General features: G+C 48.7%; 1 protein-coding gene across 14 annotated transcripts in view; it reads left to right on the top strand.

Annotated features, from left to right (window-relative positions):
- WDR27 (WD repeat domain 27) overlaps window positions 1-22,928 on the top strand; it is a 240,763-nt gene that overhangs the window by 28,765 nt on the left and 189,070 nt on the right. For 12 of the 14 annotated variants that reach the window (XM_009206433.4, XM_031667588.1, XM_017958482.3 and 9 more), the window contains 11 exons: window positions 2,127-2,240; window positions 3,447-3,498; window positions 5,078-5,148; window positions 6,102-6,222; window positions 7,954-8,074; window positions 9,457-9,560; window positions 10,687-10,754; window positions 11,008-11,129; window positions 11,554-11,636; window positions 19,190-19,268; window positions 21,764-21,841. In XM_009206433.4, the coding sequence (XP_009204697.2) occupies window positions 2,127-2,240; window positions 3,447-3,498; window positions 5,078-5,148; window positions 6,102-6,222; window positions 7,954-8,074; window positions 9,457-9,560; window positions 10,687-10,754; window positions 11,008-11,129; window positions 11,554-11,636; window positions 19,190-19,268; window positions 21,764-21,841 (1,013 nt within the window). Of the gene's footprint in view, window positions 1-2,126; window positions 2,241-3,446; window positions 3,499-3,529; window positions 5,787-6,101; window positions 6,223-7,953; window positions 8,075-9,456; window positions 9,561-10,686; window positions 10,755-11,007; window positions 11,130-11,553; window positions 11,637-19,189; window positions 19,269-21,763; window positions 21,842-22,928 lie in introns of those variants that run through there. The other 2 variants (XM_017958491.3, XM_017958488.3) reach the window with 2 other exon arrangements.

The raw sequence follows: 22,928 nt of genomic DNA, 5'->3' as shown, positions 1-22,928 counted from the left end.
GCGAGGGAGGATGATAGGCATAGAATAATAATTGGTTCTCATGGGCCTCATGTGTAATAGGCATTTTGGGAGAGAAGACATTTATGTCTTCAGACTATTTTTGGACTAATTATGAAATTAAGGCTCATAAATTTAAAAAGTGTACACCATGAGTTAAGCCACAGAGAGGTAGATGCTGGGAGGTATCTAGGAGTTAGGTGAAGGGCTTTGCCGAGTCTGTCTGTGAAAGCTTTCTGGACATGTTGGTTTTCCAATTGTAAGTATGTCTTTTTTTTTTTGAGACGGAGTCTCGCTCTGTCGCCCAGGCTGGAGTGCAGTGGCCGGATCTCGGCTCACTGCAAGCTCCGCCTCCTGGGTTCACGCCATTCTCCTGCCTCAGCCTCCCGAGTAGCTGGGACTACAGACGCCCGCCACCTCGCCTGGCTAGTTTTTTGTATTTTTTTAGTAGAGATGGGGTTTCACTGTGTTAGCCAGGATGGTCTCGATCTCCTGACCTCGTGATCCACCCATCTCGGCCTCCCAAAGTGCTGGGATTACAGGCTTGAGCCACCGCGCCCGGCCAAGTTGTAAGTATTTCATGTTTTGTTGTAAACATCCTGTGATAGATAGATTAACATTAGGCCACCCCACCATTTATGACAAAACTACCATTAACGTGCAAAGATTTAACATTGTTGTGTCAGGAAAAGGAAAACCAAAGTGGATTAGGAAGAAGCATAAAACTGTTAGTGTTTGAAGGAAGATACTGGGTCCCAGATGGAGAGAACAGTGAGCCTGGGGTCAGGTTGGAGCCACACCCCTGAATCGGGCACATAGCAGGTGAGTAAGCAGGTGCCTGCTACAGATGCGTGTGCAGCCCATGGGATGCTGCCCAGGCTTCCTTAGCAGCAGGCGTGTCAATTGAAAGACGCTTCACTTGGGGAGAATGACTTTGAGACGTGGGGAATGGCTGTCACGTGAGTCCATGAAGAGCTCACATTCTTTTAACAGCATACTCAGCAAGTCAACAGTTTATGCTATTTGATTTGAAAGACTTCAAATGAGTACTGAGCACTTTCTGGTAAAAGGCACTTTTTAATCAACATAAAATGTCAAGAAGAAATAACTTAAATATTTTTCAGGCTATAATGTTATTCATATCATAGACAGTGGACTAGCTTTATTTTATAGAAATTGGAGAAAATGGAAATGTATATTTCATAACACTCAGTCTCATAACTCCCTATTCCTACACAGGTTATAGTCTTGCCTTTTATTTTTAACAATCTGATGGTAACTGGCATAATATACTCAGTATTCTAAGTTGTATTTGCTGATGACCGTATGTTATATTACTAAAGAAGGTCTTCCAGAGTTAAATGTCTATTTGTAAGTTAAGTCACCATATATACATGTTTATTTTTTCTGCATGTATGCTAAGGGATATTTGTCTTATTTAAATGGAGTGCTGTAAATTTTAAGAACAGTACCCCAGCACTTGTGCCTGGAATCCCCTGGGGATATTCTCAGGGCGATGACTGTGACCTTTAGGAACCCCCGACTCTCTGACTACTCCGTTCCTCAGTCACGCTGTTCAGGCCTGATTTCCATAGAAGCACGAAGCCCTGTGCATCTCCAGCTTGAGACGCTGACATTCTGGGGTGCTCTCTCGGCCGTGGGAGGTTTTAGGGACTTCAGGAGGAAAGGATAACTCATGAGCACCTGCTGCTGCGCCATCTTGTCTTGTTGTAGGAAGTCCCGGGTGGAGAACAGATGCTGAGGGATTGGGAACACAGAGCAGTAGGTTCTGAGTTACAGGCAGGGAGCCTCAGGGCGGATGCATGGGGCAGCCGGTGGGGAGACAGGATTCCTGAGGAGACGCCAGCTTCCTAATTCGCTCAGGGTCAGCTCTGGTTAGTGTCATCTTTTAACACTGCTGAGACTGTGCCTGTGGCCTGAGCTTTCCTCTTAGCTCAGACATCTGACTTTTCACCCTTGGTTTATATACAGAGAGTTCCAACTTGAAAAGAGGAATAATACGGGCTTTATTTTGTAACAGCTATTTTCTGTGACATACATAGAACATCCTGATGTTAATAACTACCACAAAGTTCCATCACTGACCTTCCTGCACACATTTCTCTCAGACTCAGGCTGTCCAGGCCGAGCTGCAGGGCCACCTGGGCCCAGTGACTGCGGTGGAGTTCTGTCCCTGGCAAGCAGGCACCCTCATCTCCGTGTCCGAGGACAGAGGCTTTAAGGTGAGGGATAGACGATGGACTGCGTGCCCACGTGGCATGCGCTATGGAAAGACCTGTGGTGAGAGCGGAGCTGTGCGGTGGCTTCGCGGCCACTGCCGCCTGAGTGATGTTTCTACCCCACTTCCGCAAGGCAACTGCTGTCCTGATTTCCATGGAAACACCAAGCCCGATGTTTTGCCAGGGTCGCTGACTGGGCTTGGATTCCTGACAGGACAGCTCTGCGGCCCTGGATTTCCCACAACTGCGTCCAGGGCCTGGGAGAGCCCAAGCACAAATTCTTCTCCACGGCATTTCCCAGGCCCAGAGCAGAAGAGCCAGTTCCAGGGTGGAGGGCTCAGTCAGCACGAAATGAGGATCTGGAAGAAAATGAAATGCGAATTCAGTTTTTATCCAGCTGACACCAGTGTGTACCTGACAGTGTAGACCTGACCCGCGAGTGTGCACCTGACAGGGTGTAGACCTGACCCGTGAGTGTGCACCTGACAGGGTGTAGACTTGACTTGCGAGTGTGCACCTGACAGGGTGTAGACCTGACTTGCGAGTGTGCACCTGACAGGGTGTAGACCTGACCCGCAAGTGTGCACCTGACAGGGTGTAGACCTGATCTGCGAGTGTGCACCTGACAGGGTGTAGACCTGACCCATGAGTGTGCACCTGACAGTGTAGACCTGACCCGCGAGTGTGCACCTGACAGGGTGTAGACCTGACCCGTGAGTGTGCACCTGACAGGGTGTAGACCTGACCCGTGAGTGTGCACCTGACAGGGTGTAGACTTGACTTGCGAGTGTGCACCTGACAGGGTGTAGACCTGACTTGCGAGTGTGCACCTGACAGGGTGTAGACCTGACCCGCAAGTGTGCACCTGACAGGGTGTAGACCGGTACAGTTTCCCGCTTGGTTCTCCTATCTTGGCAGTGTTGACTAAGTACCTGGGAACTGTTTTTAACCTTGTTTCGTGTTTGTTTCCAATTCTTCAGATCCACCAGGGGTTTATTTATGGAAGTGATGTTATTTTTTTTGTTTTTGATTCTGACATCTTTTACTGTGTTTCTACATTTTTATTATTTTTGTGCTCATTTTATTGTTTTCTGTTTTAGGTAATCATTTATGTTAACGAATCTGATATTGGATAGTACTGTTAGCTTAACCTGTTGCAAAAATGGCAATGTCGTTACCTCTTCTAAAGAATCCTCTGTTTTTCCAAAGGTCTGGGACTATTGTACAGGATCATTAATATACAGTTCATCTGTGTTATCAGGTAATTTAAAACTCTCATGTTTCCTGTAAATAGGCTATGTGTAACCCACTGTTTCTAGAGCATGTTTCAGGGCATAAGATGGAGCCATGACCTTCAAGTGGATCTGAATGAGGCAGTCTCAGACTTACAGCCCTTCACTCCCATCCACACAGGGAGAGGATTCACTTAACAGTGAATGTCCTTGACGCTTTTCACTTAAAATTAAATGTATGCGTGGAGTCTGGGCCTTTTTGTTTTGGAAGAGTAAAGCACGTTTGCTGTCAGATAAAATGCCTGAGCACCCAGGGAAGGCGAGCCCTCTGCTCTCTGTAGAAACAAGTCCCAGAACCAGCGGTGTTGGTAGGGCCAGGACTGCCCTGCCCATCCAGCATGTGCGTGGGCGTGCACCACACCCCGGCCTAGTGGTCAGGTACTGAGCACGTGGGCAGCTCGTGAATGCCAGGGTCCTTGCATTCTTCCCTCAGATGGCTTTTTATTGGCAAATGAAGCTGGCACACGGCCACACAGACGCAGCATTGATGGTGCAGGTGTCCGTGGAGCACAGCACGAGGAGCGGCCTGTGATGCCCCTGCACCTCTCCTGTGCAGCCCCTGTGCTTGTCCTCCTGGCGTCTCAGGGCACTGGTTTCCTGCATTCGCTTTGCTCCTCTTTTGCATGTTCTGTCTTTCCAGAAGAAGAGAGTTAGGGAATTAAAAGGAGAGCATTCTTTTGTGGGATAAGTGACATGAAAATGCCACTTAAAGCATATACATATACTTTGGTGACCTGGTAGAGTTATCGTTATATCTTCTCAAAGATTTAACATTCTTTCTGGGGTTAGTGTATCCACATGTAGACTGTGGTGCTATAATGACTTGAAAACATTGCTTTCTTTCAGGGTGAAGTGCATTTCTTGGAAGTACGTTGGAATCTTTTTTCTGAAATTAATTATACGGAATTACTATTTGGTTGCCAAGAATAGTGATACACTTGATCTTTGATTTCGTTCATAGTTTGATTAGGATGTGTAGCATTTTTCAATATTCATCTATCTAATTCTCCTAAAGTATTGACAGTTTAGAGTAAATTTTCGATGAAACGACATCCTAGGCAACAATTTTTTTTTTCCAAGAAAACAAGGCATCCATTTGATTGCTATTTTCATCACTAAGTCTGTAATTTTATTATTTCCGGCTAACTCAGGAATCGTTCTGCCCCAGGTGCAATGTTGATTGAACACCAGTGCTGCCCTCCCTCCAGGCTATAAAGCAGCCAGAGCTGGGCCGTGGTTTAAGCCCACCAGGCCTTCTGTCGGGCAGGCGGGATGGGATTCCTTGGGACCCATCTGAGGCGGACTCCCCAGGCGTCCTTTTGGGGTGACATCCCCAGCCTTCCTTGTGCTCATGGGGTTTTCAACATTTGTATTCACTTGCAATTTTTGCTTTTTGATGAAGAAATTATTTTGGAATAGTTCAAACTTGACTAACAGAAATACTGTAAGTAAATATTATGTGTAAAGAGATAAGTAAAACTGATCATTCTCGGCTTACCTGGTACCAGGCACTTATAAAGCTAAATTTTCCAATGTTGCTTTCACCAGCATATCCTCTTCTCAGCTTGTTCATTGATGCAGAAAGCAGGCAGCTGGTCACCGGGTGTGCTGACGGCCAGGTGAGACAGCCAGAGTGAAGTTCCAGTTCCCACACATTCCTGGACGTGAGCATGTACACAGGGGTCTTCGTCTTCATGCTGCTTTGTATTTTCCTGTGATTTGAAAAAACCTGTCCACCTCAGTGCTGAGAATGTGACCTTCAGTGGGTCTCAGCATCACTGTGGGTTCAGTATGGCCCTGGGCCCCCTGGTCTGTGGAGGAGCTGGATCTGCACGTCCCAGAGCTCCATACATGGTTCTGGAGTGCCGCTAAAGTGAGGGCCACTCACGTGACCTTTAAAACCTGATGAGAAGAGGGCTGTGAGCAGACATCCCACGCACGCTGCCTGCTCCCCGGAGAGGCTCCCTGGATGGCTCCTCTGGTGGCATCCCCCGTGCTCCTTCTGCTCCTTTTCCTGTCAGCTTTACACACTGTTGAAAAACCTGAAGATATTGGTCTTTTTCAAAACATTTTTTTAGGTGAGCATTTTAAGTTCATTTCATATGAAGACTTAAAATTTTTTTTTTTTCCTTTTGACAAAGTTAACCACTGTTGCCCTTGTCTTCTCACCCAGGGCATGTGGGACGTGCTCTTGGCTGTGAAGCTGTGGGGTGTGTGCAGAGAGCCTGGCGCCCGGGGGTCCCGGAGGAGCTGTGGGGTGTGTGCAGAGAGCCTGGCGCCCGGGGGTCCCGGAGGAGCATCTTGGGGAGGCCTGCACAATAGGATCCTGCCTGTGTGCTCTGAGCTGATGTGCCAGCCGTGCGAAAGTGCTCTGACACCGTGGGCGTGGGCTGTAAGGAGGACCTCCAGGGTGGATGTGGAAAGCAGGAGAGAGCTGTGCTGGGAGCCTCTGCAGGCTGTGGAGGGAATTTCCTGTGACGTGTCTGTCCTCACTGCTCTTCCTCTGGTGTTGCTGCTTCTGCGTAAGGACCTTTGCTGCAGCGCCGTGTCTGCATGTTCTTTGCTTTTGTAGCTCTGGATCTTCAGTTTGATGGATGGACACCACTATCGTCGTGTGGCACGGGTTGACCTAAGGAAGAAGACAGAGACTTTCTCCACAAGAAGGCTTAAGTCTGGGCTGTGCAGTCGGCCAGGTGGGTTGCTCAGACCCTCCCTCAGGCCTCCCAATTGGCTCAGTCTTTCACCAGGTGCCGTGTCGAGGGCCCTAGGTCACACAGAGCGGGGAGAGAGGTGCCAGTGTAGGAGAAGCCGATGGCCGCAACTTCAGAAAACCACTGAGGCCCTGCAGGTCATGTGAGGGGTGGGCCATCAGCAGACGGAGGCACCTGGTGTGTGTGGGGACAAGGGTGAGGGGCTTTGGTGAACAGAAGAGCAGAGGCCCTATGGCAGCAGCTGCGCGGCTGTGGGTTGCTTTCCTGCAGTGGGCAACCAAGGAGGGAAGGTCATGCTGATCAGAAAAGTACACTGCATGACCCAGATGCCACCTGCACCTGCCCAGCACCCTCCACGTCCCCACCTGGCCTGTGAATCTCAGATGCCACCTGCACCCACCCCGCACCCTCGTCCTCACCTCATCTCCTGCTGTCCAGAGTTGCTTCCTGTTGACCACAGCTCACTTCTGTGCGCTTTTTATCTCCTGTACTGTCACAAAGGAGCTGACCCTCTCCTGGAAGAAAACGTTGATTTTCCTTTTCAGTCCAGGGGCCACCTCTTTCATTGGTGTGTGCAGCCGACGTTTCGTATTGCAGTAGTCATCCCTGTGCTCACAGCCTACACCCTTCCTCACCCTGGTTACTCATTCTTTCTTTTAGGTTGTGTTTTTTTGTAGATGACTTTAAGCTATTTTTTTCATATTAGGTCTGAAATTACCTTTATCCAGTACATCAATTTTTTCCTAACTTTTTTATTTTTATTTTTATTTTTTTTTTGAGATTGAGTCTCGCTCTGTTGCCCAGGCTGGAGTGCTGTGGCCAGATCTCAGCTCACTGCAAGCTCCGCCTCCCGGGTTCCCACCATTCTCCTGCCTCAGCCTCCCGTGTAGCTGGGACTACAGGCACCGCCACCTCGCCCGGCTTATTTTTTTTAATATTTTTAGTAGAGACGGGGTTTCACTGTGTTAGCCAGGATGGTCTCGATCTCCTGACCTCGTGATCCGCCCGTCTCGGCCTCCCAAAGTGCTGGGATTACAGGCTTGAGCCACCGCGCCCGGCCTTTTCCTAACGTTTTAAACCTTCATTTTTGTTATTTATTTGATAAATAATTATCTACTACTGAAGCAAATCTTAAGCTTAGTTTTAGCAAATATGAAGTTAAATTCTTTCAGTTAATCATCTCCTCTTTCCCACTCCCTTACTCTGGTTCTGTACTTGAAGTTGCATCGCTCCCAGGCAGCATGCTGCTGGGTGTACCCTCGTGCTTTCCTCGACACGTGATCCCCACACGTCATGCTGGGTGTTACCCTCGTGCTTTCCTCGACACGTGATCCGAGTGACTCCGCGGTACACATGCCTCATGCTGGGTGTTACCCTCGTGCTTTCCTCGACACGTGATCCGAGTGACTCCGCGGTGCACATGCGTCATGCTGGGTGTTACCCTCGTGCTTTCCTCGACACGTGATCCGAGTGACTCCGCGGTGCACACGCATCGTGCTGGGTGTTACCCTCGTGCTTTCCTCAACACGTGATCCCCACGCGTCATGCTGGGTGTTATGCTGGGTGTTACCCTGGTGCTTTCCTCGATGCGTGATCCGAGTGACTCCACGGTACACATTCACTGCAGCGTCTCTGTGTGGCAGTCCTCAGCCTTTAAACCTGACGAATGCGTTTAAGTTCACTTCTCAGATTGTCAATGATTCTGTTCCCTAGAAGAAAGCCAGCTTCCATCTACAAGTGTTCTGGGAAAAGGAGAGCAGGTTGAAGTAACATTTCCTATACTGAGACTTGCACCCTGCGATCTCTCACTCATCCCAAATTCTGCATGTGGATGGTAAGCATCAAAAACTTGGCCTATGCCATATAAAGGAAACTCTTAAATTTCTTAGAGGAACGTTAAGTTCATTTTCTAAGAATGACTGAAATAAAACCGAATTATTTTTGTCTCTGATTATTACTAACCTCATTCTTGGGATTGCATGTTTTAAATCTTAAAGTTGGTAAATTTGGGCAATGATATGTAAGTATCTTTAATAAAAGGAATTGGAGGATTTTTAAGCTTATTACCAAAGTCTAGGCAGATCTTTGCCTCTGTGATACAACTTTTTCTTTCGAAAGGGGAAGTGGTGATCGGAATGGCCTAGACTTTCCCATCTACCACTGTGCTGTACTTTACACATTTAAAGTTAACCTCAGACAGATTTTATTTATTTCTGTGCTCAGTAGAAATATTATACATATTTGGCAACGTAAGGAAGTACTGTTTAACTGTGATTAAAGAATGTATTACAATTACGTTTACCTCTCCTCTCCAAAATGCTTGAGATTAGGGGGCAACCTTGCTTTGAATGGCCTTGGCCATTGCTTGTCTGTGTCTCTGTGCAGAGCAGCCCCTGGAGCAGAATATTCCCTGCTTGGTCCAAACCACAGAGAGGAAGCAGGGTGGGCATGGAGGCTGGATGCTGTGCTCCCGGCACGTGCATGGACCTGAGGCACTTTGAGGCTTCCCTGTCTTACCTAGAGCAGAGGGATCCCTCAGAGCTAAGCCGGAGCCACACGACCCATTCTGTTGATGATAGTCATTGGGTGAACCGTGGACTGGTGCTGGTGGATGCCCAGGAGGTGCCCAGGGCGCTGCCTGGGGCGGAGCTGGAGAGGGGGAGGTCTGGAAAACAGGTTCCAGCTGGGGGCCTCTGCCAAGTCCACGTCCAGCCTCTCTCGAGGTGGCTTCTCAGTGCATTAACAGACCCCGTTGGCAGTGGTATTAACTCTGCCGCCTCGGGCCAGCTACTTTCCTCCTGGAGTTGGTTCCTCATTCCCAGGGGTGGGCAGCTGGCGTGGGCTTCAAGTCTAGTCACTCGGAGGCTACCTGAGCAGTGGCCTTGGCCCAGGCACTGGCGCCAACATTTTCTGAAACCTTAGAAGAAAATAGAAACCACAGAGGTCAGAGCGAGCATCTTCACAGACATTAGCAGGTGCCCAGGGGACCCACCACAGGCTGAAATGCCAGCCTGGCACAGATGTGGTTCTCACTGGCAAGAACCGGCCCCGGCCCACGCTGCCCAGTCCTGCGGAGAGCTCACAGCCAGGCGAGGGGGCGGGTGTGGGGCCCAGCCTTCAGGAATAAGATTAGTGTGTATTCTTTTCTTTTTTTCCTTAAATCAGTCTTTCTTCTGAGAACACCCAATTATTCTTTTCTTTTTTTCCTTAAATCAGCCTTTCTTCTGAGAACACCCAATGCATGTGGATTGGAAGTTCGTTGGGCTTATTCATATTTAACCTGGCAAACCTGGAAGTGGAAGCTGCTTTGTATTACCGGGGTAAGATCTTTGGTGTAAATGCCGCGTAACTGTAATGTTGTCCTTTGACTGGTATGTGGGGTGGTGAAAATGTCTGTGGAGAAGGCGGCGCCGTGTGAATCTGAGGATGAGATGCTTCAGTCACAACCCAGCATTGGGGATGTGAGGACCTCTGTGCTGCTGGAACTGAAGGACGAGGACCCTTCCCAGACCCTCGGGCACTCAGCCCTGGAGCCGCTCCTTCCCTCCATCCACCAGGCCCTCGCTTGGCACTCCCGGCTGCCCGGGCCTCAGGACAACCACAGGAACACCCTTGGGAAACCCCTGGATTCTCCACCATTCCTAGAGAGCCTCCCGGAGCCCCAGGCTCGCACAGCATAAACCTGGCCGAGGCACTCTCCTCTCCAACCTGGTTCCCTTCTCCAGTTTCCACCACCCCCAGAAATGTAGGAATAGTCACCTCTACCCCATACACCAGAATGTGAACAGTCACCTCCACCACCACACGCCTTCCCCCAAGACCCCCATTTCATCCCCGGCCCAGTGGTTCCACACCTGCTCTTCTCCTGGTTTCTGTGGCTTGCCACCAGCTGCACCCTTTCTACTCAGGAGCCCAAATGGGCACTTCTGGCAGGGGCTGGTTACATGCCTCTCCCTCCACAGCTGCAGCAGGGCCTCCTCTGGTGGCTCGTGCTGCTCACCTGATTGCCTCCTTTCCAGCCTAGATGCTCCAGCAGACCTCCTATGGGGCTCTGGGACCATCTGGCTTCATGCGCCCCCTTCCCTTCAGCCGCCCATCCCTGCCCCTCCTCACCTCAGCCAGGCGTGGCTTCTCCTTGAAAACTCAGCCTTTCCTTCCCCCAAATGGTCACAGCTCTGATGACACATTTCCTTTCTGATCTGGTGCTGGACATGTGGCTTCTCCAGGAGGCTGAGCTGCAGGTCCCAGTCCGAGTCACGGCCCGGCCTCAGAGTGGGGCCTGGCATGTGTGAGGCTCAGGGCCTGGTGTGTGTGGCCTGGGGCCTTGTATGTGTGAATATGTGGTGCCCAGCCTGCAATGTGTGTGGCGGGGTCTGGGCAGTGACTCCGTGTGTGTGTGCTCCCTCCCTCCCCATCATGTTCTTCCTGGTCTTTGCTGAACTGAAGATTTCCAGAGCCTCAGCATCCCGCTGGCCGGATCGTGTGCCCTGAGGAACCGCACCGCAGATCGCAAGGTCAGTCCTGAGATGCGGCCTTCCCTGTCTGTGAGACGTGCTGATCTGTGCCTCCAATTTCTCCTTTCTTTGGAGTGATCCTGTAATGACTGGCTGAGTAAATGGGGTTTTGTGTGTGAAAACGTTTTAGGAGTGGCGGGGCGATGTTGCTGCTGTGAGAATGAAGCAGAAGTTAGGATATGTGTGCAGATGCTCTTTTAGTCTGCTTTTACTGGGCAGTGTCGCTGACGATGTTGAAACTATGTCCCTGCAGACGCTGTGCTTGCTGGCCTCCCTCTTTGGCGGGAAGATTGCCGTGTTGGAGATCGACCCGGCCGCGCTGGTCAGGGCTCAGCAGTGCCCCGGCCTGAGGCAGAGCCTCTCGGTGCCAGCCAGGTAGAGTGTCTTCAAGTGTGGAGTGTGTGTGCGTGTTCACCAAGTAAGCGGCATTTGGATTTCTTTCTACGTTCAGAAATAAAGTTTAGGAAACTCTGAGCTCTACCAACACTGTTTGGAAGAAACATTTTTTCATGCTGTTGCTTTTGTCGTGTTGAAAGAGTTGATAGTTTATTTTAATTGAAACACTATTTTACTTCAGAACAGGATGTACATTATAAAGCAGCACTTTTATTAAGAATATATTAATTTTTTCCTACAAGGATAAGAATATGCTTGACAGTTTTCATTTTCAAATACTGTTATGTCCGTAGCTGCGTGAATTAGTCATTTGTAACTGTCTTTAAAGTGTGTATGTCACTGAAACATTTCTATCATATTGTTGTTTGCGCTCCTAGTTTCATGTGGCTTGTATCTGTTTCAGCTCCTGTGTCCTACCGACCTCTCCACTGTATCTGGGAATTGCCAAGGAGAAGAGCCCCAAGGCTGCTAGTGGACGGCGATGTGGTCAGTACGGGGTGCTGTGAAATCTAAGAATACAAGGCTGATGCGTTCTTATTGTGGTTAGGGCTGCTGCATTGTTTTGCGAATTCCTGTTTGTTAAAATACGCATTCCGTACTTCCTTCCATCCTTCCCTCCTTCGTGGCTCTGCCTCTTACGTGTTTGTTCCGTGTCAGCTGTGGTGGGGAACATGCTGGGTGCTTCCCCTCCTGAACTGGCCGTCACTCATGGGATTCAGCAACATGCCCAAGACTGACCGCTGTTCCTCTGGTGCCTGGTGCAGTCGGGGTGCAGAGTGGCCCTTCAACAATGACTGACCGTGAGAACATTTGTTCCCCTTTTTTCTCTGCTGAGGAATTTGAAAGCAAATCCTGAGCATGTGATTGTACGCCTGCGCACTTCAGTGTGCCTTTCTGGAACACGTATGTTTTTACCTAGGACGTTATATCGAAACCGGTAATTTTTTGGAATCTTGTATTAGCAAGGCCATAATAAATTATTCTTGATTGCCTTGACAATATTTTCTGTTGGTTTGTTCTGAGCAGCAGCCAAACAAATCCACATGTTGCATCTCTCAAACTTTTAGATGGTAAACTTCATTATGTTCCGTTTATTTCAAGGCTTACTGATAATTACTTCTTTTTTCCCTTCAGTGACCAGTCTAACCCTTTAATCTATCTTGTGAAACCTCCTACTGGACCTCATTCGAAAAACGAAGGCATTCCCGCAACCCCCTTTCACCTTCTGCCTTGTAGCTCCCTGACTGCTGGGCCTCACCTCCCAGAAGGGCCTTCTCCCCAGCCAGCGACCTGGCAGCCCCACCCTCGGGCCTCTCCCAGGCTGGGCTGGGCTGGGCTGGGCTAGGGTTCCTCTCCCCGGCCTGTGCTGGGCTATGACCCCACCCTCGGGCCTCTCCCAGGCTGGGCTGGGCTGGGCTGGGGTTCCTCTTCCCGGGCTGGGCTGGGCTGGGCTGTGCTGTGACCCCACCCTCGGGCCTCTCCCAGGCTAGGCTGGGCTGGGCTGGGGTTCCTGCATCAGACATGTCTGGACCTCCCGTGGAGACCGTCCTCAGACATGGGCTGTGTCCTTCATGCTCCCATGTGGCCCCTGAGCTTGACTTCTGGGAATTCTGGCCTCTCTGTCCCTTCCCTACCAGACTTTCTGAAGTCAGGCCTTGAACACCTTCTGTGCCATTCCTAGGTCTCACTGACTGTGTGGTTCTGACCCGCCTTGCAGATCAGAGAGGGCCATTTTCAGGTGGAAGGCTGGGACTCAGAACTGAGCCTGGGGCTGGAGCTGTTTGCTTGTTCCGTCCTGCCATGGGGGTCCCTGCTGCTGGGGGTTTCCGACGGGTCCCCCATTCCTCGGCCCTATTTCCACAAAAGACCCACTGTCAGGGTTAAGTGTCCATCTCCTGCAGGTTTATGCTTTATGCTCTGCTGCCGTCCCATCACCATGGGGACAGTTCTGAGAAATTGTGAGAATGAAGGCCTGGGGAAGGCGACCAGGCGTCGCAGCCTCTGGCGTCGCAGCCTCTGGGCCAAGCTGACTCCTTACCTGGGAGTGGCCTCTGACCTCCTTCCTCCTCATTAAGTCATGGCACTTCTGCCTTGTAAGGAGGTGCTAATTATTCACCATTGAAAAGGCATCTTAAATTGCAAAAAACACTACAGCAGAGAAGACAGCAGCAGGTGGGTGTGAAGATGGCTGAGAAGAGAATACCCCTGGGCTGCTGTGGGCCTAAGGTTTGCCCGAGCTATCTCCTCCTCCTGGGCCATCCCAGCCTCCTCCTGGGCCCTCCTGGCCTCCTCCTTGCCCTCCTGGGCCCTCCAGGCCTCCTCACACAGTCCCTTCTGGCCTCCTCGTTCTCAGCCCTCCCCGAACCTCCTCGTCTTCCTGGACCCCGCAAGCCTACTCACATGCTTTCCCCCCACCCCTCCTGGTCTATCTTGGCCCTGTCAGTCTTGCCTCCTGCCATTCATCCTTAACAATTGACAGCAGCAGGAGTCAGAGAAATCCCCAAGCAGACACAGGCGAGTCCCCAGGGAAACCCGACCTCCAAACCAAAGACAGGTTCACGTCTGAAAGCCGAACTACATGTCTCAGGTAAATGCACAGACCGGATTGAGAACCTCTTTTCCTGTTTGGCGCGCTTTCCTCTGGTTGGCCCTATTTTACATATACCCACTCTTCCCTAATTGGTTTTTCACACTGCTGTGCCCATCTTTGAGTCATGCCTTTTTTTTTTTAGCCTTTTTTGCATAGTCACAAACCAGTCAACATGCACTCCCCCATTCTGAATCCACAAAAGCCCCAAACTCAGCCACACTGGGGGACCACCTGACTGAGGGTAGGGGCCATGACTGAGGGTAGGGGCTGCCCTCTCCAGGTCCCCTCTCTGCTGAGAGTTGTCACTCAATAAAACTCACCAGCCGGGCACGGTGGCTCACGCCTGTAATCCCAGCACTTTGGGAGGCTGAGGTGGGTGGTCCACAAGGTCAAGAGATGGAGACTAGCCTGGCCAACATAGTGAAACCCCATCTCTACTAAAGATATAAAAATTAGCTGAGCGTGGTGGCACGCACCTATAGTCCCAGCTACTCAGGAGGCTGAGGCCGAGAATTGCTTGAACCCCGGAGGTGGAGATTGCAGTGAGCTGAGATTGTGCCATTGCACTCCAGCCTGGGCGACAGAGCAAGACTCTGTCTCAAACAAAACAAAACAAAACTCTGCCCTGCTCACCCTTCAGTTGTCAGGGTAACCTATTTTTCTTGGATGCAGGACAGGGACTCAGGACTCACCAAATGCGGGTATGAAAAATGCTGTAATGCGGTAGCCCTCCACCTTCCTCCCTTAGCCAGCACTAGGCAGCCGCCACACGTGACAGGAAACAGCAGTGGGGCCGGGCCAGCCCCAGAGGTACAGGGCAGGGCAATGGGACCGAGAGCCTCACACAAGCGGGCCAAGTAGGCAGGTACCTCCTGCAGAGAGCCAGGGTCAAGGAGGCCCGGGCAGGGGCATCGCCAGCCTTGGGGGTCTCCAGCTGGCAAAGAGGCACCGAGAAATCCATCATCACAATGGATCCTCTCACATGTCTCATCTGGGGCTGTTGATATGTAGAGTAATATTCTTTCTTAAGTGCATTTTTTTGTGATTTGTTTTTTTCACTTCGTGTCTGTGAGATTTGTTTCCATTGCTGTACAGCATTTTGTTGCCTGGATATACTGCGGTTTATGTACCCACAATTTATTCAGTATTAACAGCCGTTTGGCTCATCTCAGGCTGTTGCTGTTGTGAGCAATCTTTGCAGCACCTGCTGCACCTGCTGTACCTGCTGCATCTTCTGCACCTGCTGTACCCTGCTGTACCTGCTGCACCTGCTGTACCCTGCTGTACCTTACTGCACCCTGCCGCACCCTGCCGCACCTGCCGCACCCTGCCGCACCCTGCTGCATCCTGCTGCACCCTGCTGTACCCTGGAGCCGGGAGGGCTGCCCTGATGTCTGTGGGGGCAGCTGCTGGGCTCGGGGTGAAGGTTCCCCACATGGCAGGTCGATGGCAGACGATGGTGAAGGTCTTCCCAGGTGGCTGGCCAGCGGCTACTCCAGCTACTCTCTTGCCCCGAGTTCTTGCCATGGCTGCATGTTACTGGACGCTGGAATTTCTGCTCACCCAGTGTGAGACAAGAATAGCACTGGGTGGTCGCAGGAGGACGGAAAACCCAGGCAACAGCGAAGACAGGGATGTGGCAAAGTAACCACAGGATGGCAGAAAACCCAAAGCAAGGGAGGGAGAGAGAAGGCAAACCCACCAGCGTGATGTGTCCTCTGTTCTCCCGGGAAAACGCGAACGAGGCCGTGGTAGGGGCTTACTTAAAATCCCCTCCTTTCCCAGAATACCTGATGATGATCCTACCCTCTCATGAAAGAAACACCCGGAAAATGAGGAACACAAACTCTTCTGCGCACCTCCCTCTGAGTGTGCCTCCTGAGCTTGCCTCCTTCTCCTGAGCTTGCTCCTTCTCTTGAGCTCACCTGGCTTCTCACTTAGGCACGTGCTTTCACTTTGCAGCAAAAGCTGCTGCTTTTCCCATCTAAATTTTTGCTCTGAAGGTGCCAAGAACCTGGAAACTGGCTGGGGGTGGTGTCTCACCAGCATTTGGAGACCCTCCTGAGTCGTCTGGCAACCAGTGACGATACAGAGGTGTCTTTTGATTTTGTTTGCGTTTTCCTGGTTAAACATGAGGTGGTTATTGCGTGTGTTTAATCAGCTACGTTTTGCTGTCATAAACCTAATTAGTATTTATTATCTCTTCGCTATTATTTTGTACAGGATCCTTTGGATTCATGTTCTCACGTGATTGATTTCTCAGGAACTTCCTGAGTTTGGTTTTGGTGTGCCAGCTCCACAGATGAGCTGGGAGGAGCTTTCTCTGTGTCTATACCTGAATGGTTGGTGTAGAATTTTAAATTAGGTGTATGATTGATTTTGAGTATAAAACCAGCCTGGTGTGTCAGGGATAAATCCCAGGATGTGTAGTCTTCTTGTTGTGTTGTTGAATTCGGTTTGCTAATATTTTGTTGAGGATTTTGGCATCAATTTTCACTAGAGAAATGGGCCTTTAGTTTTCTGTGTGTTTTTTTCTGTTTTGTTTGCTTTTGTATTTGTTTTTCGGAACTGAATGAAGTGCAGTGTGTTCCCCCAAAGGAGATTTGCGTTGCTTTCTAGGGGTTTGGGTTGCACAAATCCACAGCTTCCGGCCTTTCAAGCCACTTGTCAAGGTCACTCTGACTGCAGGGTCATCAGCCTGGGACTAGTACAGACCATCACGGCACAGGCTTCCTGGGCCAGTTGGAGAAGGTGAAGCTCGCATAGTGGCCGAGGGCTTGGCCTTTCTGCCCTCACCTCCCTGAGGCCACACAAATCCTCAGCCTGTGTGACTGGAGTTGAAGCCATCCACAGCTCACCTCAGTTTCGATATCCTGTCCCCATTTTCTTTCCCCTTTTAACAAAATGAAGCACATATTTATTCTGGCATTTGTGGTTTTTCTCTGTGAGAGAGGCCATCTGAATACCTAACCAGTGTGTTATACAGATAATGAAAGTCAGCATTCACCTTTTAAATAGAAGCACCCTCAAAAAATTGAAAAAGGCCTATGTAGTAATGATGCTAATGAAGAATTGAAAGTGTTTATTAGGTAAATAATATGGTTTTATACATTATTTATGTGGTAAAGAGTCTGTTTTTCGTAGTCTTTTAAAAGACTTTCTGTTCATTTACTTTTTTTCATTTAAGATATATATAAAATAAAACTTACCATTTTAACCATTTTTAGGTGTATGGTTCAGTGGCATTCCTTACCTTTTCATTGTTGTGCAATGTAAAAAAACCTTTTTGAACCATTTGCTTAATTAATAACAGAGGAATTTTATACGTATATGTATATTTCTAGTAAAAAATGTTTGGAAAAACTTGACTAACCAATATTAATTAAAATGGGTAATAGTTGGAATCATACTAGACTGTTCAGGTGGTTTCCCAAAGCTCTGACTGTTTCCATGGAAAGAAACTCCCCTATGAGAGTGGGCTCCACACTGAGTGGCGAGCAGTGCCTCCTGCGTGTCCATCACACGGGGTCCGTCACATGGGTCTGTCACACAGGGTCCGTCACATGGGTCCATCACACAGGGTCCGTCACACGGGATCTGCTTGTCATGTCTGCCGCCCTGGACGGCTGTGCGTTTGGGAAGTGAGATCTGTGCACACAGTCTGTTGTGAAGGAGACACGAGTCTCGTGATTTCACCTTTAAACTTACCGTGTTTGTTTCCTTAGCTTTTCTTCTTACCTACGCTTCATTTAGATCACTCCTTAAAAGTGGAATTTTTAGACTTTTTGTCAACATGGGTCATCTTGTTTCAGACGAGCATATGTGATGTACTATGGTTCGCAACTAACGACAGCATTTACAGTTTAGAACAAAACCTTCAGTAAGAACAATTATGTAAATAGTTTTAATACAGAGATAACTTTTCTGTAGCAAGAAAGTGATGAAATTTTAACATGTTGATGTTTTGTGTGTAATTTAGAAAATATTCCCATGGAAAATTAATGGATATGTTTCATTTACAGTAATGCTGTAATCCCAAAATTTGCCTTCCTCTACTTACAACACTATAACAGAGATAATATAAACAGAACATATGTGGTAGATGAGGAACTATTATATTTTAATGCTTAGAGCATTTGTAAAACTAATATGCAGTTATGTATTTATAAACCTGATTCTAGGACTTCTAAGACTTTCTCATAATGAAGTGTACTACTAATGTGCCCGTAACTTTATCATTTTATCCTGAAATGGTTTTCCTTCCGGTGATATTTGATTATTTTCTGGAGAAGGTTTTTTCTCCTCTCCTGACTGTGGATTGGACAGTGCAGTTTCCTGGCTTCTCCTGGGAGCAGTTACTTTTCTAGCGCCCTTGCCCTCTGAGGGTTCCTTTGAGGTCCCAGCTGTGTGTGGTGTCTTCCTTTCCCTTGGAAACCTCTTCCCCTCCAGGTCCGGCTTTGCTCTCTGCAAGCCTGTGAGGTCGGTGGAGCCCAGGCCCAGGGAGGAGACCTGGCTTACAGATTCCTGGTCACCTCCTGGACTCTGATTTGCACAGTGAGACGTCCACAATATTAAGTTAATATTCTCTTAGGGCCACTTGATTCTTAATGGGAATGTGATTAGGTTTTCCTGTATGAAATAGTGCCAGAAACAGAACTGAATTTCTTTGTTTTTTAAAAAATAACTATTTTTAGAATTTTTCAGTATCATGCAAATATCCATCTTTCTAAAGCTATTTTATAATATTGTACAGACTATTCATATTGAACACCAACTATTAAATTTATGCAAAAATAAATAGTTCTGGCAAAACTATATTTGGTCTGAAAACATTTTTTTGATTTGTAAATATTTGTGGTAAGTTCACGTAATGTCAGAGTTTTTGTCAATTTGTAGTGCTATGCAAAATGTAAAATAGGCTAGGCTGGGCGCAGTGGCTCATGCCTGTAATCCCAGCACTTTGGGAGGCCGAGGCGGGCGGATCATGAGGCCAGGAGATCAAGACCATCCTGACCAACATGGTGAAACCCCCTCTCTACTACAAATGCAAAAATTAGCCAGGTGTGGTGGTGGACACCTATAATCCCAGCTACTCAGGAGACTGAGGCAGGAGAATCGCTTGAACATGGGAGGTGGAGGTTTCGGTGAGCCGAGCTCGCACCACTGCACTCCAGCCTGAGTGATAAAGCAAAACTCCATCTCCAAAAAAAAAAAAACGGAAACAAAACAATGCAACAACAACAAAACAACCAACTTGGGCTGTTTTCTTATCCTTTTAACCCCTTGATTTAATCTTTTGCTGATGATGGTTGGTGTGACTTCAGATATGAAACCTCTTACATTTATGGTCAGAAATTCATTCTGTTTGAAGAGGCTCTGTTCTTCTCATGTCCATCCTGAGATGCTAATTTTAAGTGTTTGTTTCTTCTTTAAAATTGCCTTTCCACAGCTGCACGGAACGTCATGAAGGACCAGCGCCTGGTTTTCCACAGTAAAGTCAGATCATCTGGTTATGCGTCAGCACCACAGTGAGTAAACTCATGTCAGTGAGAGACAGAAATGCACCTGCATCACAGATGCAGGACTTTAACACAGTAGGGACACACATACGTCCCCGAGGGTCACAGCATGGAGAGAGGACATAGCAATAGAAACAGAAGTTAAAATGTGGTGGGTTGGACCCCAGCATGCCAGTTAGCAGCAGCTGCAGCAGCAAATGTTTCCTGGGCACTAACTGTGTGCTGGGCCTCAGAGCAGCCCTCCGAGTCCTTTTCTGATAGCATTTGTTGGTCCCGGAGGTAGAGGAAGCTGGTGGGCTCTGGGGCTCAGGAGAGAGCAGAGACGATGCTGTAAACAAAACACGGCCTATCAAGGCCGAACTGTAATGTTCTTCTTAGAACATAACTGCTGTATAATGGAAACACGATAACAAGAGTGCATTTAGGCCCTGATTAGCAAGACTGCTCCAAGGCAAGGAGATACAAAGCAGCCAAGAAACCATGGGGTGGCCTTGAGATTTCCTAAATCTTCACAGCCCACTCCTGAAAGGCAAATGTGACTTTTCTAAAGAAAATGCAGACATATACCCCGCCTCCTACCTCACCTCTTGACCTTTTATGTCTCTTAACATAGTGGCCAAAATGACTCTGTTACCTGGGTCTATTATAGTGCATGTCCTGGTTGGCACTCTCCCTCACCTCTACCAAGCTCCCCGCTTCATGTTCCCCTGGCCTCCTGACTCCCACCTGCCCCTGGGCTACTGTGCCAGGCAGAAATCCCAGGCCACTGTGTAAACACAGCCTCCAACCTTCCAAGCTCTTCCCCGCTCTGCTTGTTCTCTTTGGCTTGAACAATGGTGACTGTGTCTTCTTAGCTGTTCTTTAAATCCCTGTGTCTGGGACAGCACTCAGCACCCTGGACCCTCATAAGGCACTTCTGGAGGGATGGATGGATGGAGAGATGGACACAGAAGGGGGATGGAGGAGGATGAGAGAGATGGACCATGTTGCATGGATAGTGCAGGGATTTGGGATGGTGGAGATGAGAAGGTGAGATAAGAGGGATGGATGGAGGATGGAGAGGGATAGAGGCGGGGCAGTGGGTGGTGGATGGATATGGAGGGATGGAGGAGAATGGAAGTGAGGGATGTGGATGAATGGGTGGCAGGTGGATGGGCAGAGGGATGGAGGGCGAAATCACGTCGATCTGTCGTCGTCGATCGTCGGCGATCATCGTCGAAGAATCGAAGATCAGAAGATAATCACGTCGACATTATCGTCGAAAGAGATCATCAAAATTAAAATCGTCATCCCGTAAATGGCGAAAAATCGAAATAAAGATCACGTCATCATCGATAAATCAGGCGAATAAGATCGATAAATGAAAGATCGGCAAAAATCGATCATCGTCAATCGTCGAAAGATCGGCATTCGAAAAGAAAATAAAGATCAAATAAATCGTCAATAAAATGTCAGCGGAAGTCGAAAAATAAAGATCGATCATCGTCGTCGTCAGCGAAGATCGGCGTCAGCGAAAAAAATAAAGATCGATCATCGTCCTCGTCGTCGAAAATCGAAAAGTCGGCGTCGCTCGTCCATCGGCAAAGATCGTCGAAAAGAGATCGAAAAGATCTTGTCGTCGTCGATCGTATTTCGAAAGAATAAAATCGTCGATAAATAAATCGTATCAGAAGACCGAAATAAAATTAATCTCCGTCGTCGATCGAAAAGTCGGCGTCGTCAATCTCGGTATCGATCATCGTCGAATCAGCGTCACCCTCAATCGCAAAGAGGGATAAGAAGGAATAGAGATGAGGGATGGATGATGTGGGTGCTGGATGGATGGCAGGGGATGGAGGGATGCAGAGATGAGGGATGGATGTGGGTGGGTGGATGGATGGAGGGATGAGAGATGGATGAGTGGGTGGATGGATGGCAGGGGATGGAGGGATGCAGAGATGAGATATGGATGAGTGGCTCTCAATTGATGGAGGGGGGATGGATGGAGAGAGGGTATGAGAGATGGATGTGTGGGTGAATGGATGGAGGGGATGGAGGGATGACTGAATGGATGGATGATGGTTGGATGGATGAATTCTGCTCCAGTGGCATCTGCAGCTTTGTATGGATTCCCAGTTCTGCCATATTAAGGCATGTTGTGAGTGTCAGGCTTTGTGTGTGTAGGAAACTAAAGGGAGAATAAAGGGATTAAGACATTGAGGTGACTGGGAGTACCAGTCTGAGGCTTTGGACTTAAAGGAAAAGCCCAGCATCAGGATCCAGTACGGTTTTGAGAGGTCTGCAGGGCCGATGTGTAGCAGGACAACGTCTCTGAGGCAGCGTGAGAGACACAGGAGGGGACGAGGTGACTTGAGGGCTGGAGGACAGGTGGGAGGGGCCCAAAAGCATTTATGCAGACGTCTGTATCTACGTATATAATTTTTTTCACTGTAAAATATGAATCTCTTAAGAACCTTAGAGCTCTTAATATTTGAGAGAGATATCTAAGAGTTTTCTTTCCACAGTGTGACTATGTTTTCACCAAAGACCAACATCAAAAGTGAGGGGAAAGGATCTTCAAGACGCAGGAGCCGCTGTGCACGGTGTGTGGTGTCGCGCACATTCCAAGTACATTTGAAATAACCTAGACCTTTCCAATGCTTTAACGGGTTCTTTTCCAAAAAGGTATAAGACCTTATATGTGTACATGTGTTTACGTACATATGTACACAGATATGTATATGAATATTATTTATATCTTTTTAGCCAAATTTAATCCTTTCCTGTTAATTTTTCAGACATGGTCTGTTCTTACCACCCTAACAATTTTGAAATACTAAATTTTTGTTAAAATTTGGTTTAGAAAATGCCATAGCCAGTGCTCCTCCCTGTCATGCACGTGGATTGGGTGAAAACACTGGGGCCGTTGTAGTGCCAGGTGCTCGTGCTGAGTGGCCGTGGCCCGCGCCACTGGGGAGAACGCCTGTCCACGGGACTGGCTCCACACTGGCTGCGGCTCTGACTGTGGGCATGTCCTGCAGACACCTGGGCCCCTTGTGACTGGACAGGGAAGAGCTTGGGGGACGTCTAGGGTCCCTCCCGGTCCTGGATTTAAGATTACATTGAGGAGAGATACGGCCGTGTTCACTGCGTTTTTCTGCAGCCTTGCTGCTGTTCCTGCCACGCTCTGCTTGATATTACACATATGCTTGCAGCAAAATGCATCCAGGCCTTATGCAGATGAAGTGTGGCATCAGAGTTCCATTCAGCTCTGATTCTGTTGGTAATTTTTTCTGTGAGGGCCCCGCTTTCCAGACAGAGCGCGCTGCCTCTTCTGCATTTGGCTCTCGTGGGCCATCTGCTGAGAGCTGCTGGGCAGCAGTGGTGGCGAGGCCTCCAAATGCCACGCAGGGCCCAGGCATGTTTATGGAAGGCATTGACATGTACCCAGAAGGCATCTGTAGATGTCGCCACCCACAGCGGCATGAGACTGGAAAGCGAAATTCGTTTTCTGTTAGTGAGAACCCTCACCCCCAAATCGTCACAGTACTCACATCAGTTTATGTGAAACACAAGAAATCCTTGCTGTTTTATATGTAAAATACATGTCTTTTTTGGCAATATGGAATGTAAGTCTATTTAAAAGAGTTATTTAATGATTTTGAATGTAAGAGTCTAAATGTAGACATA

The sequence above is a fragment of the Papio anubis genome, chromosome 6 (assembly GCF_008728515.1).
Source record: "Papio anubis isolate 15944 chromosome 6, Panubis1.0, whole genome shotgun sequence".
NCBI lineage: Eukaryota > Metazoa > Chordata > Mammalia > Primates > Cercopithecidae > Papio > Papio anubis.
This window is presented reverse-complemented; position numbering and strand designations above follow the sequence as displayed.